The 13,513-nt window shown below is 39.5% G+C and overlaps 1 protein-coding gene across 1 annotated transcript in view; it reads left to right on the forward strand.

The window, feature by feature from the left end:
* Positions 1–620: 620 nt before the first annotated feature.
* Positions 621–13,513, forward strand: part of LOC133089168 (membrane cofactor protein-like) — a 70,768-nt gene continuing 57,875 nt past the window's right edge. Inside the window, exon 1 of the mRNA XM_061187486.1 lies at positions 621–813. Coding sequence (XP_061043469.1) covers positions 771–813 — 43 coding nt within the window. The 5' untranslated portion in view covers positions 621–770. The remainder of the gene's footprint in view (positions 814–13,513) is intronic.

The following is a 13,513-nucleotide window of genomic DNA, read 5'->3' on the forward strand; positions in this document are numbered from 1 at the left end:
TAATTCTGAAATCTATCAGGCCATGAGAAACTTCAGTAGCATACACTCAACCACGGAAACCTCAACTATTATCCCGAGTTATGACTGACTAAAGCCAAAGACTGAGAAAGGGCCCAGAAGTCCGGACAGTTTGGAGTGCCCCAGGTCCAAACTGGAGTCATGAGGGGTGTGGGCCCCACGGTGACCCACTGCCTGGGCTCTAGGTTTCTATTTTCAGGTCGATGCGCTTGATTCTTTAATCCAGCTTTCCGGAAAAGGGACAATGATGACTGCGCCAGCCCTGATTCCTTTCCACCCTTCCTGAGTAGGGTGGTAACAGTTTGTTCACGAGGAGGCGGTGAACCAGCCATTCCCCGCAAGCCGCCAGAGCTCTCCTTTAGGTCTGCAGACGGAGGAGCCAGAGACAGTCAGGGTCCGAGCTGGAGTCGCAAAGCTGCCCGCGCACACACTGGTTAGACCCAAGCCAGGGCCACGCCCGGCCTGTCCGGGGGCCCCGCCTTGCATCCCGCCCATTGGCCTCGCCAGGCCCACACTTCCGTCCCTGCTGCGGCTCAGGCCACGCCCACCTGCGTGACTGCACTTGACGCTTTGTGAGTCTGGGGATTGTTGCGTCTGGTAACTGAACTCAGATCTCTGCTGGGCTGGTCTCACGTTTCCGGCTGGTCTCACGTTTCCCGCTGATCTCCCCGAAAGTGATAGCGGCTTACGTATCGCACAAGGCACCTCCCGGCCATCCCGAGAGTCCCCTTTTTACTTGGTGCTTCGCTGGGATGATTTTCGTGGGCCTAGTTCTCCTGCTACCCATATTCTCCGGTAGGAACCTGGAGAGAGTGTGCGTCCTGGCTGCGAACTAGAGCGGGTTGGGAAGCAGGCCGACTGGAACCGAGTGTGGGGGGAGCTTTGCTTTTTGTCTCGGGTCGGAGTCGCGGGGCTGGGTCCACCCGGGGTCATAAGGTGTTGGGATAGAAGGCGTGGCCACAGTGTCCCCGGGTCATGCCGTTCGGGGATCTAGGGGAGCGGGGACCACATAGTGCCCGAGGAGAAGGCTTGCTCGGTGGTGCGCACTGAGAAGTGAGGGGTGGTGGGCGCAGCTGGGGCTTACCAAGGGCCAAGCTGGGTCACTAGCAAAAGCTTGCAGAGTGTTTCTGGGACTGACTGAGCCATTTGGGGACGGGAGTGCCGACCTGGTGCTGCTGGTGACGGCTTGCTCTTGAGTGCCCAGGTGCCTGGGGATGTTGCTAGGCTGGTGCTGTGCCTGTGGGGACGATTTCCCCTATGTTCTCTGGGCGGGGAGATACTTTGCGAGTGGGGTGTTTGTGCCCGGCTGGACTGGGCTGGGGGAGCCTGCGCAGGGTGTTCCCTGGTGTGTGCTTTGTAGAACTGGCCACCCAGTGGTGCCACGTGTGGGGCAAGTAAGCTACTGCTTGCTTTTTGTGGGGCTGGGAAGCTCATGCTGTGCATGTAGCAGTCAGGTGAGAGCAGGCGCCGGGTTGGACCCCAGCTACAACCCCACGTTTAGTCCCCCTTTAGTGATGGAGGCTGTGACTTAGGATCCTGGATGCAGCAGAACTCACCACCCCTGAGCCGCATGTGGTGATGCCAGTGATACTGGCAGCAGCAAGGCACCAACAACCACAGAGACATAAGAAGTGATAAGGTGGCCACTGGGCAACACCTCCGAAAGAGGCAGTGGAGGGTGAAAAGTGCCCACTTGCAACTCTTGCCAGAGGCAGCACAGGTAAGAGAAACCAAAGGCTTGTGCTATAGTGCCACCTGCTGGAAAACAAAAGAAAGACCTCTAATTTCTAACGTTGAATTATTAGAATCAAATAGGTAGGTGTTCACTACTTCAGAGGCACCGGCAGAGGAACCATGAAGCATCATTAAGCACCATCAAGCACCAGAAGAACCACACTAACACTGAACCACAAAAAGAAAATGACAACTCCTAGAAACCAAACTTAAAGTCCCAGAATATTGTGATCTAACTCATAGAGGATTTAAAATAGCTGTCATGAAGAAACTCAATGAGCCAGAAGAAAACTCAGAAAGGCAGTTCAATGAACTCAGGAATAAAATTGATGAACAGAAGGAATACTTTACCACACGGATTAAAACTCTAAAAAAGAGCGGAATTTAAGTTCTGGAGGTGAAGGACTCAATAAATGAGATGAAGAACGCCTTAGAAAGCATTGGAGATAGAGGAGACCATATGGAAGAGAGAATTAGTGTGCTCAAAGATAGAAATCTAAAATGATACAAGTAGGAGAGGAAAGAGAAATAAGATATTTTTTAAAATGAGAAAATTCTACGAAAGCTATCCAACTTTCTTAGGTACAGCAACATTAGGGTCATAGGTATCCCAGAACAGAGGGATAGTGGGGCAGAGAATTTACTTAAAGAAACAATAACAGAATTTCCCAAAACTAGGAAAGAACTGGATATAGAATTTCGTGAAGCTAAGAGAACACCTAATTACCTCAAGGAAAAAGACCTTCTCCAAGATACATATTAAAATTGTCAAAAGTCAATGACAAAGAGTTTTAAAAGGAGCCAGGGAAAAAAGGATGGTAGCCTATAAAAGAACCCCCATTAGGCTATTAGCAGGTTTCTCAGCAGAAAGTCTTCAGGCCAGCAAGGAGTAGAATGGAATTCTCAAAAATACTGAAAGATAAAAACTGTCACCCAAGAATACTTTATCCAGAAAAGTTATCATTCTGATATGAAGGAAAAATAAAAATTTTCCCAGACAAACGGAAGCTGAGGGAGTTCATCAACACTAGACCTGCCTTACAAGAAATGTTAAAAGGAACACTTCTAACAAAACATTTAAAATATTGGTTAGCACAGGTAGTGCTTCAATTTCCTCTTTCTATAATGATTGATACCATCCCTATTGTTTTAAGAAACAAATTCTGGAACCTTTCAGTGCCATATTTTAGGGAAAAAATATAACCCATGATATTTGGAGTTCACCTATGATAATGTTAAAGTACCATTTCTAATCATAGCAGTAATGGAGACTGCATTCATAATAAAATAATAAAGCATAAATATTTTACATGAAATTACAAACCCTGATAAAGGGAAATGTCTGTAACTAAGCCAATAAAAAAACGTGTAAACAAGCATAAAAACAGCAAAGAAAAAGTGATGATTTACAGAGATCTCTGGAACAGATTGGCTGAACAGTATAAAGAATTTGAATTTTGATCCAAGAGTGTAGAGAACTGATAACAATGCTCTTTCAGCTTTGGCACTAGGAACTAGAAACGCAGTGAAGAATGAGACGTGGTCCTCAAGAAGGTTATAGTCTCCTAGGAAGTATAAACAATGAACAATTACAGCATGAAAAGTGCTATGAAAGAAATAAATTGGGACATCATGAGGACACCTAACCCAATTTTTTGAGTGAGAGATGTTAAGAGCCTCCAGGAAGAAGTGGCATCTAAGATGAAACTGAAGGATGAATGGGTGAGAGGAATGGCAGGGTCTCTGGTTAAAGCTGAAGAAAAATGGTGCATGGAGGTCTAGAGAGCTACAGTAAGTTGAGCAATTTAATGGGCACTACTAGTGGAACTGAATATGGCTTAGAAGAGTGTGCAAGGGTGAGCGGATATTAAAGCTCTGTTAGCCATGTCAAGGAGCCTTAGACATTATCATGAGGGCATCAGAGAGCCATTGAAATATATCTGGAGGAGGGAATGGCCAAGACGGCAGAGTAGTAAGACATGGCGCTCACCTTCTCCCACGAGCATACCAAAATTACAACTATTTACACAGCAACTATTGATGAGAACAACCTGAAGACTAGCAGAAAGATATTCTACAACTGGAGATATAAAAAAGGAACCAAAACGAGATGGGTAGGAGGGGCAGAGATGTGGTTTAGTCAAGACACATACCCCTGGGTAAGCAACCCATAAATGGTAGTTGTAATTACAATTGTCATGATTACAATCACAGATGTTCTCCCCAAGGAGTGAGGGATCTGTGCCCCACATTGGGCTCCCCAGCCCAGGGGTCCTGCACTGGGAAGACGAGCCCCCAGAACATTTGGCTTTGAAGGCCAGTGAGGCTTACTTCTGAGAGAGCCAGGGGGCTCTAGGAAATATAGACTTCACTCTTTAAGGATACACACAAAACCTCACATGCTTCAGGACCCAGGGCAAAAGCAGTAATTTGAAAAGAGCCTGGGTCAGACCCACTGGCTGATCTTGGAGAGCTTCACAAAGAGGCAGGAAGCAGTGGAGATATAGGTACTGGCAGTAATCATTTTGAGGGGCTTTTCCCACTACGAGGACATTGGTGCTGTCAGGTACCATTTTAGAATCCTCTCCCTTGCTTATTAGTGCTGGGACCTGTCCCTGCCCACCAGCCAGTCAGCACCAGTCCTGGGACAACCCAGGCCAAGCAGCTAGTTAGGTGGGGACATAGTCCCACCTACCATCAGGCTGGCTGTCATATGACACCCAGAATCCCTAGCCACCCCAAGACCCAGTCTTACCCACCAGAGGACTAAAGATCCAGGCTTACCCAAGAGTGGGCCAACAATAACCCCAGGACCCCTGTTACCCCACAGCCAGATATGGAACTGGACCTTGTCTGCCAGCAGGCCAACACTAGACCCATGACCTGACCTCACCCACCAGAGGATGGACACCAGCCCTGGGAGCCCCTGAACCAAAGCCCCACCCACTAGTATGTTAACACCAACTCCAGGACCCCTAGGGCCTTGCAGCCAGAGACCCCGGGACCTGGTCCTGCTCACCAGAGCCAGCACTTGTGCCAAGACCCACAGGGTTCCAGCCCACCAGCAAGCTGACACAACTTCCAAGACACGTTGGGCCCCTCAGCCAGCCATGTTAGGAACTGAACTCACCCATCAACCAACCAGCACCAGCTGTGGAACCCACCTGGGCCATGGTCCCACCCACCAGCAGGCTAACACTAGTCCTGGGGCCTCTGGCCCTGCAGCCTGCTACCCTGAGACCAGGTTCTATCCCGCCCCCACAACAGGGCTCCACATCCAGCCACTTTGTGATCTGGCCCCACCTATCAATGGGCTGGCGCCAGGATGGGGATTCTCCTGGCCATGCAGCCAGCCATGCCAGGACCCAGACCTACACACCAGTGGCTGGCAGCCTCAACACAAAACAGAGCAGGGGCCAACCTTCCTACAAGCACATACACAGCAGTCAGCTAACCACAGCAGATGTACCCACACAGTCCACATAGAAGGCACTCCTAGTGCATATAAATCTGGTGACCAGAGGGTAGTGTGCTGCTGAACCCCATAGGATGTCTCCTATATAAGGTCACGTCTCCAGATTGGAAAACATAACAACTAAACATATGGAAATAAAATCAACAGATTAGGCAAAATGAGGCAACGGAAGAATACATTCCAAACAGAAAAACAAGATAAATTCCCTGAAGAAGAACTAAGTGAAGTGGAGATAAGCAATCTACCTGATAACAAGTTTGAGGTAATGATCATGAAGGTGCTCAAGAAACTTGGGAGAAGAATGGATGAACAGAGTGAGAAGTTTTTAACAAAGAGTTAGAAAATACAAACAACCAAACAGAAATGAAGAATACAATAACTGAAATAAAGAATACACTAGAAGGAATCAACAGTAGATTAGATGATATAGAGGAACTGATCAGCAAACTAGATGACAGAGTAATGGAAATCACTCAACCTGAACAGAAAAAAGGAAAAGGAATTTTAAAAAATAAGGACAGTTTAAGAGACCTCTGGGACAACATTAAGGGTAATAACATTTGCCTAATAGTAGTCCCAGAAGGACAAGAGAGAGACAGAGAGAAATGGGAGAGAGCAGATTTGAAGACAAAATAACTGAAAACTTGCCTAACCTTGGAAAGGAAACAGTCTTCCAGATCCAGGAAGCACAGAGTCCCAAACAAGATCAACCCAAGAGGACCACAAGACACGTTTTACTTGAAGTGTCAAAATTAAAATAGTAAAAGCAGCATGGGAAAAGCAACAGTTTACATACACGGGAACTCCCATAAGGCTGTCAGCTGACTTTTTAGCAGAAACTCTGCAAGCCTGAAAGGAGTGGCAGGATATATTAAAAGTGATAACAGGAAAAAACCCTACAGCCAAGAATAGTCTACCTGGCAAGGCTATCATTTATATTTTAAGGAAAGATCAAAAGTTTAACAGACAAGCAAAATCTTAAAAAGTTCAGCATCACGAAACCAGCTTTATAATAAATGTAAAAGGGATTCCTCTCAGCAGAAAAGAACAGGCCACAAGTAGAAACAGAAAAATTATGAAAGAAAAAATCTCATTGATAAAGGCAAATATACAGTAAATGTAGTAAATCAACCACTTATAAAGATAGTAGGACGATTAAAAGAGAAAAAGGGTTAAATCATCTATATTCATAATAAGAAATTAGGATATACAAGAAGCAAAAGGATGTCAAAAACAGAAGATGTGGAGGGGGGAATAAAAGTGCAGTGTTATTAAAATGCACCAAACTTGAGAAATCAGTAACTTAAAATAAACATATATATATATAATATATACATAATATATTATATATATGATTTTATAATATATATAATCATATATAATTTATGTATATAATATATATTATACATATCATATATAACATATTAATATATAATATATAATTATATAATATATTAATATATTATATATATTATATAATATATATAATTGTATATTAAATATATAATATTCATATATTATATTATATATGATTATACATTATATAATATAGATAATCATATATAATATATGTATTTAATATATATTATATTTATATTAATATATTAATATATAATATATATTTAATATAATATATGTTATATATATTACATATAATATATAATATAATATATGTTAAATGTATTATATATAATATGTATATTGTATTATAATATATATTAAATATATTATATATATAAAATATATTATATATTATATTAATGTATATTAATATATATTAATATATATTATATTATATTATATATTATATTATGATATATATTACTATATAATAAATATTATAATATAATACGCTATATATTATATTAATGTATATTAATATATATTAATATATATTATATTATATTATATATTATATTATGATATATTACTATATAATAAATATTATAATATAATATGCTATATATTATATTAATATATAATAATATATTTTATTATATAATATGCTAATATATAATATATAATATTAATATATATTACATATATATTAATATTATATAATATATATATGTGGCTATATACAAAATGGAAAGTTACTCAACCATAAAAAAAAATAATGAAATCTTGCCATTAGCAGCATCATGAATGGAACTATAGGGTATTATGCTAAGTGAAATAAGTCAGACAGAGAAAGACAAAGAATGTATGATTTCTCTTCTATGTGGGTCTAAAAAAGTAAAACATAAACAAACTTAAATAAACAGAAATAGAGTCATAGAGAACAAACAGTTTGTTTCTTGGGGACAGGGGGTAGGAGAGAAATAGGTGAGAGAGATCAAGAGGTATAAACTTTCAGTTACAAAATAAATGAGTCACAGGTATAAAATATACAGTGTGGGGAATACAGTCAATTTATGTAATATCTTTGTATGGTGACAAATTGTAACTACACTTTGTGATGATCATTTTGAAATGTATGGAAATATCAAATCACTGTGTTGTGTGAAAGGAACTGGCATAGTGTTGTAGGTCAATTATACTTTAAAAACAAACAAACCTATAGAAAAAGAGATTAGATTTGTGGTCATCAGAGATGTAGGGTTGGGGGAGGGAGAATTAGATGAAGGCAGACATAAAGTACAAGCTTCCAGTTAAAAGATAAATAAGTACAACATGATAAATATAGTTAGCAATCTGTCCCTTATATATAACAGCAGTCAAGAGAGTAAATCCTAAGTTCTCATCACAAGGAAAACATTTTTTAAATTATTTATTTAATTTTGTATCTGTGTAAGGTGATGAGTGTTCACTAAACCTATTGTGATAATCATTTCATGATGTATGTAAGTCAAATCATTATGCTGTGCACCTTAAACTTATACAGTGCTGTATGTCGATTATATCTCAATGAAACTGGAATTTTTTTTAAAAAAGTATCTGACTAGAGCCTTGGTCATAAGTATCATGTCAGTATTACTCTGGTGGCAATGTGGAAATGAACTGAATGAAAGGTGGCGAGACCGGTAAGGAGACCTACTCAGAAACTTATATATGGCTTATAAATGAGTGGGAATTGAGAAATAAAATTGATAGGTTAGATGCAAGAGTCTGCCTTTGAGAAAGGAAAGTTTTAAAATAGGTAACACGAATGACCCCTGTCATGGCAGACCCACCTCTGAACGTTCAAACTCCCCGGTATATATTTTTATTGTCTTTCTGCCTCATTTCACCTAGTTACCATCATACTTTTATACATGTTAAAGTTCCAAGGAAGTAAGTTAACCATGTAGAGGGGTGAATTCAAAATACCTTATCTGGCATTTTCCGTAAACATGAAGCCTTTCTCCCAAGCCTGTGCCTAGGCCTACCTACAAAGAAAGGCAAACTGAGAGAAAGTAAAAAATAATAATGTATTATTTCTGAAGACCACGTATTGCTTGGCATTTAGTATTCTTTCTTTGCAACTGATGTTCCTTTACATCTGCAATCCAGTTTCATCTCCCCCACCAACTAAAACTGTGTTTACGTGGCACATTTTCCAAGTTTGATAAAAAGATGTTCAGTGTTGTAGGATACAGATGTTCTTGCTTGCAAGCATTGTACCAGCCTTTTAAAAAGTTAATTTGTATAAGCATGGACATTAGTTTCAATAAATTTTTGTTTTGATATTCATTTAAAAAGAAATAGTTTGTATAGACAGTGAGAGAGGGGGTGGGATGGTCAGGTTTCATTGAGGTTCCACTTTTGGTCAGAGACCATGATTTTCTGAAGGTACCACCTGGGCAGGGATGTGGGTGTGTGCTTGACTCAGAGAGTTACTTTTAATTTTTGCAAGCAGGTAGAGAGTGCTTGCGTAATTTTTGTTAAGTGTACAGAAGGTGAACAGTTCTCTTCATCCGTATTAGAGACTATTTCATTTTCCTGAGACTCATCTGGAAAATTGGGGAATTTTCTGAATTCAGCCTATCATATTATATAATGGCATCTATTGTTAAAGTATAGCATTGCAGCCTAATAATAATTATATTGTAAAATATCTAGAAAAAACTTAGTCAAAATACTATTTTTCTGAAGCTGGGAATGTTTAGTTTGAAAATCCTCACAGGAAAAAGACTTCAGTAATCTGAATAAGAGAAGAAATTCGATGATTAAAAAGGTATGATATTGGACCTGATTATTACAGTGTATAAAGCTTGTAATCAACTGGTTGCCAAAGCAAACATTCTAAACTGCACATAGTTGAAAGCATGTCTTTCATGACGCATGTTAGTGGGAAGAAATAATTCAAGTTAGTTGAATGGATTAAACCATTCAATTGACATTTCCATATGGAGCACTGTATGTGAGAGTCATATCAGGAATTCTTTCTTCATAATACCCTTTCGAGGTAGTTACTGAAATCGAATGCATAAGACAAAGGACACTTGTATAATTTAATTATGGGCATGCTGTTAACTTGATGTTTTTCTTGGTTCCAGGAAATTCTAGAATGATGTTATACATTTGTATGTAGAATGGATTTATATAGCATTTCTAGCTCAATTTTTTCCTATTGTAAAATGAGAATGTATGGCTCAGAGTGTTCAGTAAATTTAATGTTATTAATAAAATTCAACACTATAAAAACCTTTAAACAATGTTTTTAATAACTACATCTTTTTGTTTGCCTTTTGCTTTTTTTGGGCAGTTGATTGAGGAGCATTCATATATCAAGATCAGCATAGTGGAAAACATTTTGCCAGTAGGTGGATATCAGGACATGGTGTAAATGAAATGTTGGACAGAGCATCAAGAGAGGAGTTTAGAATTTAGAATATGATGTAAAAGGGGGGTAACATTTCACTTGTTTAGAGTTCTCCCTCTCTCTCTTTTTTTTTTTGTTTTACAATGTTGTGTTAGTTTCTGCTGTCCAGCAAAGTGAAGTAGAGTTCCTTGTGTTATAGGGCAGGTTCTCATTAGTTATCTATTTTATACATATTAGTGTATATATGTCAATCCCAATCTCCCAATTCATCCCACCCCCCTCTTCCCCCCTTGGTATCCATACTTTTGTTCTCTACATCGGTGTCTCTATTTCTGCATTTCAAACTGGTTCATCTGTACCATTTTTCTAGAATCCACATATATGCGTTAATATATGATATTTGTTTTTCTGTTTCTGACTTACTTCACTCTGTATGACAGTCTCTAGGTCCATCCACGTCTCTACAAATGACCCAATTTCATTCCTTTATATGGCTGAGTAATATTCAATTGTATATATGTACCACATCTTCTTTTATTTTTTATTTATTTATTTAAAAAATGTTTACATCTTTATTAGAGTATAATTGCTTTACAGAGGTGTGTCAATTTCTGCTTTATAATGAAGTGAATCAGTTATACATATACATATGTCCCCACATCTCTTCCCTCTTGCATCTCCCTCCCTCCCACCCTCCCTATCCCACCCCTCTAGGTGGTCACAAAGCACCAAGCTGATCTCCCTGTGCTATGCGGCTGCTTCCCACTAGCTATCTATTTTATGTTTGGTAGTGTATATATGTCCATGCCACTCTCTCACTTTGTCCCAGCTTACCCTTCCCCCTCCCCGTATCCTCAAGTCCATTCTCTAGTAGGTCTGCATCTTTATTCCCGTCTTGCCCCTAGGTTCTTCTGACCATTTTCTTTTTTTTTTTTTTAGATTCCATATATATGTGTTAGCATACGGTATTTGTTTTTCTCTTTCTTTTTTTTAACATCTTTATTGGAGTATAATTGCTTTACAATGGTGTGTTAGTTTCTGCTTTATAACAAAGTGAATCAGTTATACATATACATATGTTCCCGTATCTCTTCCCTCTTGCGTCTCCCTCCCTCCCTCCCACCCTCCCTATCCCACCCCTCTAGGTGGTCGCAAACCACCGAGCTGATCTCCCTGTGCTATGCGGCTGCTTCCCACTAGCTATCTATTTTACGTTTGGTAGTGTATATATGTCCATGCCACTCTCTCACTTTGTCACAGCTTACCCTTCCCCCTCCCCATATCCTCAAGTCCATTCTCTAGTAGGTCTGTGTCTTTATTCCCGTCTCACCCCTAGGTTCTTCATGACCTTTTTTTTTTTTTCTTCTTCTTAGATTCCATATATATGTGTTAGCCTACGGTATTTGTTTTTCTCTTTCTGACTTACTTCATTCTGTATGACAGACTCTAGGTCCATCCACCTCACTACAAATATCTCAATTTCGTTTCTTTCTATGGCTGAGTAATATTCCATTGTATATATGTGCCACATCTTCTTTATCCATTCATCCGATGATGGACACTTAGGTTGCTTCCATGTCCTGGCTATTGTAAATAGAGCTGCAATGAACATTTTGTACCACATCTTCTTTATCCATTTATCTGTCGATGGACAGTTAGGTTGGTTCCATGACCGGGCTATTGAAAATAGTGCTGCAATGAACATTGGGGTGCATGTGTCTTCTTGAATTATGGTATTCTCTGAGTATATGCAGTAGTGGGATTGGTGGGTCATATGGTAATTCTATTTTTAGTTTTTTAAGGAACCTCCATACTGTTCTCCATAGTGGCTGTATCAATTTACATTCCCACCAACAGTGCAAGAGCGTTCCCTTTTCTCCACACCCTCTCCAGCATTTATTGTTTGTAGATTTTCTGTTGGTGCCCATTCTAACTGGTGTGAGGTGATACCTCATTGTAGTTTTTTTGTTTTGTTTTTGTTTTTGTTTTTTTAACATCTTTATTGGAGTATAATTGTGTTACAATGTTGTGTTAGTTTCTGCTGTATAACAAAGTGAATCAGCTATATGTATACATATATCCCCATATCCCCTCCCTCTTGCATCTCCCTCCCACCCTCCCTATCCCACCTCTCTAGGTGGTCACAAAGCACCGAGCTGATCTCCCTGTGCGATGAAGCTGCTTCCCACTAACTATCTGTTTTACATGTGGTAGTGTATATATGTCGATGCTACTCCCTCACTTCATCCCAGCTTACCCTTCCCCCTCCCCGTGTCCTCAAGTCCATCCTCCACATCTGTGTCTTTATTCCTGTCCTGCCCTTATGTTCATCAGAACCTTTTTTTTTTTTAGATTCCATATATATGTTTTAGCATACGGTATTTGTTTTTCTCTTTCTGACTTACTTCACTCTGTATGACAGGCAGGGTATATGCCCAGTAGTGGGATTGCTGGGTCGTATGGTAGTTCTATTTTTAGTTTTTTAAGGAACCCCCATACTGTTCTCCATAGTGGCTGTATCAATTTACATTCCCACCAACAGTGCAAGAGTGTTCCCTTTCCTCCACACCCTCTCCAGCATTTATTGTTTGTAGATTTTTTAATGATGGCCATTCTGACCGGTGTGAGGTGATACCTCATTGTAGTTTTGATTTGGATTTCTCTAATGATTAATGATGTTGAGCATCCTTTCATGTGTTTGTTGACAATCTGTATATCTTCTTTGGAGAAATGTCTATTTAAGTCTTCTGACCATTTTTGGATTGGGTTGTTTGTTTTTTTGATATTGAGCCGCATGAGCTGCTTGTATATTTTGGAGATTAATTCTTTGTCAGTTGCTTCATTTGCAAATATTTTCTCCCATTCTGAGGGTTGTCTTTTCATCTTGTTTGTGGTTTCCTTTGCTGTGCAAAAGTTTTTAAGTTTCATTAGGTCCCATTTGTTTATTTTTGTTTTTATTTCCATTTCTCTAGCAGGCGGGTCAAAAAGGATCTTGCTGTGATTTATGTCATAGAGTATTCTGCCTATGTTTTCCTCTAAGAGTTTTATAGTGTCCAGCCTCGCATTTAGGTCTCTAATCCGTTTTGAGTTTATTTTTGTGTATGGTGTTAGGGACTGTTCTAATTTCATTCTTTTACATGTAGCTGTCCAGTTTTCCCAGCATAATTTATAGAAGAGGCTGTCTTTTCTCCATTGTATATTCTTGCCTCCTTTATCTCATTGTAGTTTTGATTTGCATTCCTCTAACAATTAGTGATGTTGAGCAGCTTTTCATGTGCCTCTTGGCCATCTGCATGTCTTCTTTGGAGAAATGTCTGTTTAGGTCTTCTGCTCATTTTTGGATTCGGTTGTTTTTTTTTTGATATTGAGCTGCATGAGCTGTTTGTATTTTGGAGATCAATCCTTTGTTGATTGGTTTGCAAATATTTTCTCCCATTCTGAGGGTTGTCTTTTCATCTTGCTTATGGTTTCCTTTGCTGTGCAAAAGCTTTTAAGTTTCATTAGGTCCCATTTGTTTATTTTTGTTTTTATTTCCATTACTC

This window comes from Eubalaena glacialis, chromosome 3, assembly GCF_028564815.1.
Source record: "Eubalaena glacialis isolate mEubGla1 chromosome 3, mEubGla1.1.hap2.+ XY, whole genome shotgun sequence".
In the NCBI taxonomy this organism is placed as follows: Eukaryota; Metazoa; Chordata; class Mammalia; order Artiodactyla; family Balaenidae; genus Eubalaena; species Eubalaena glacialis.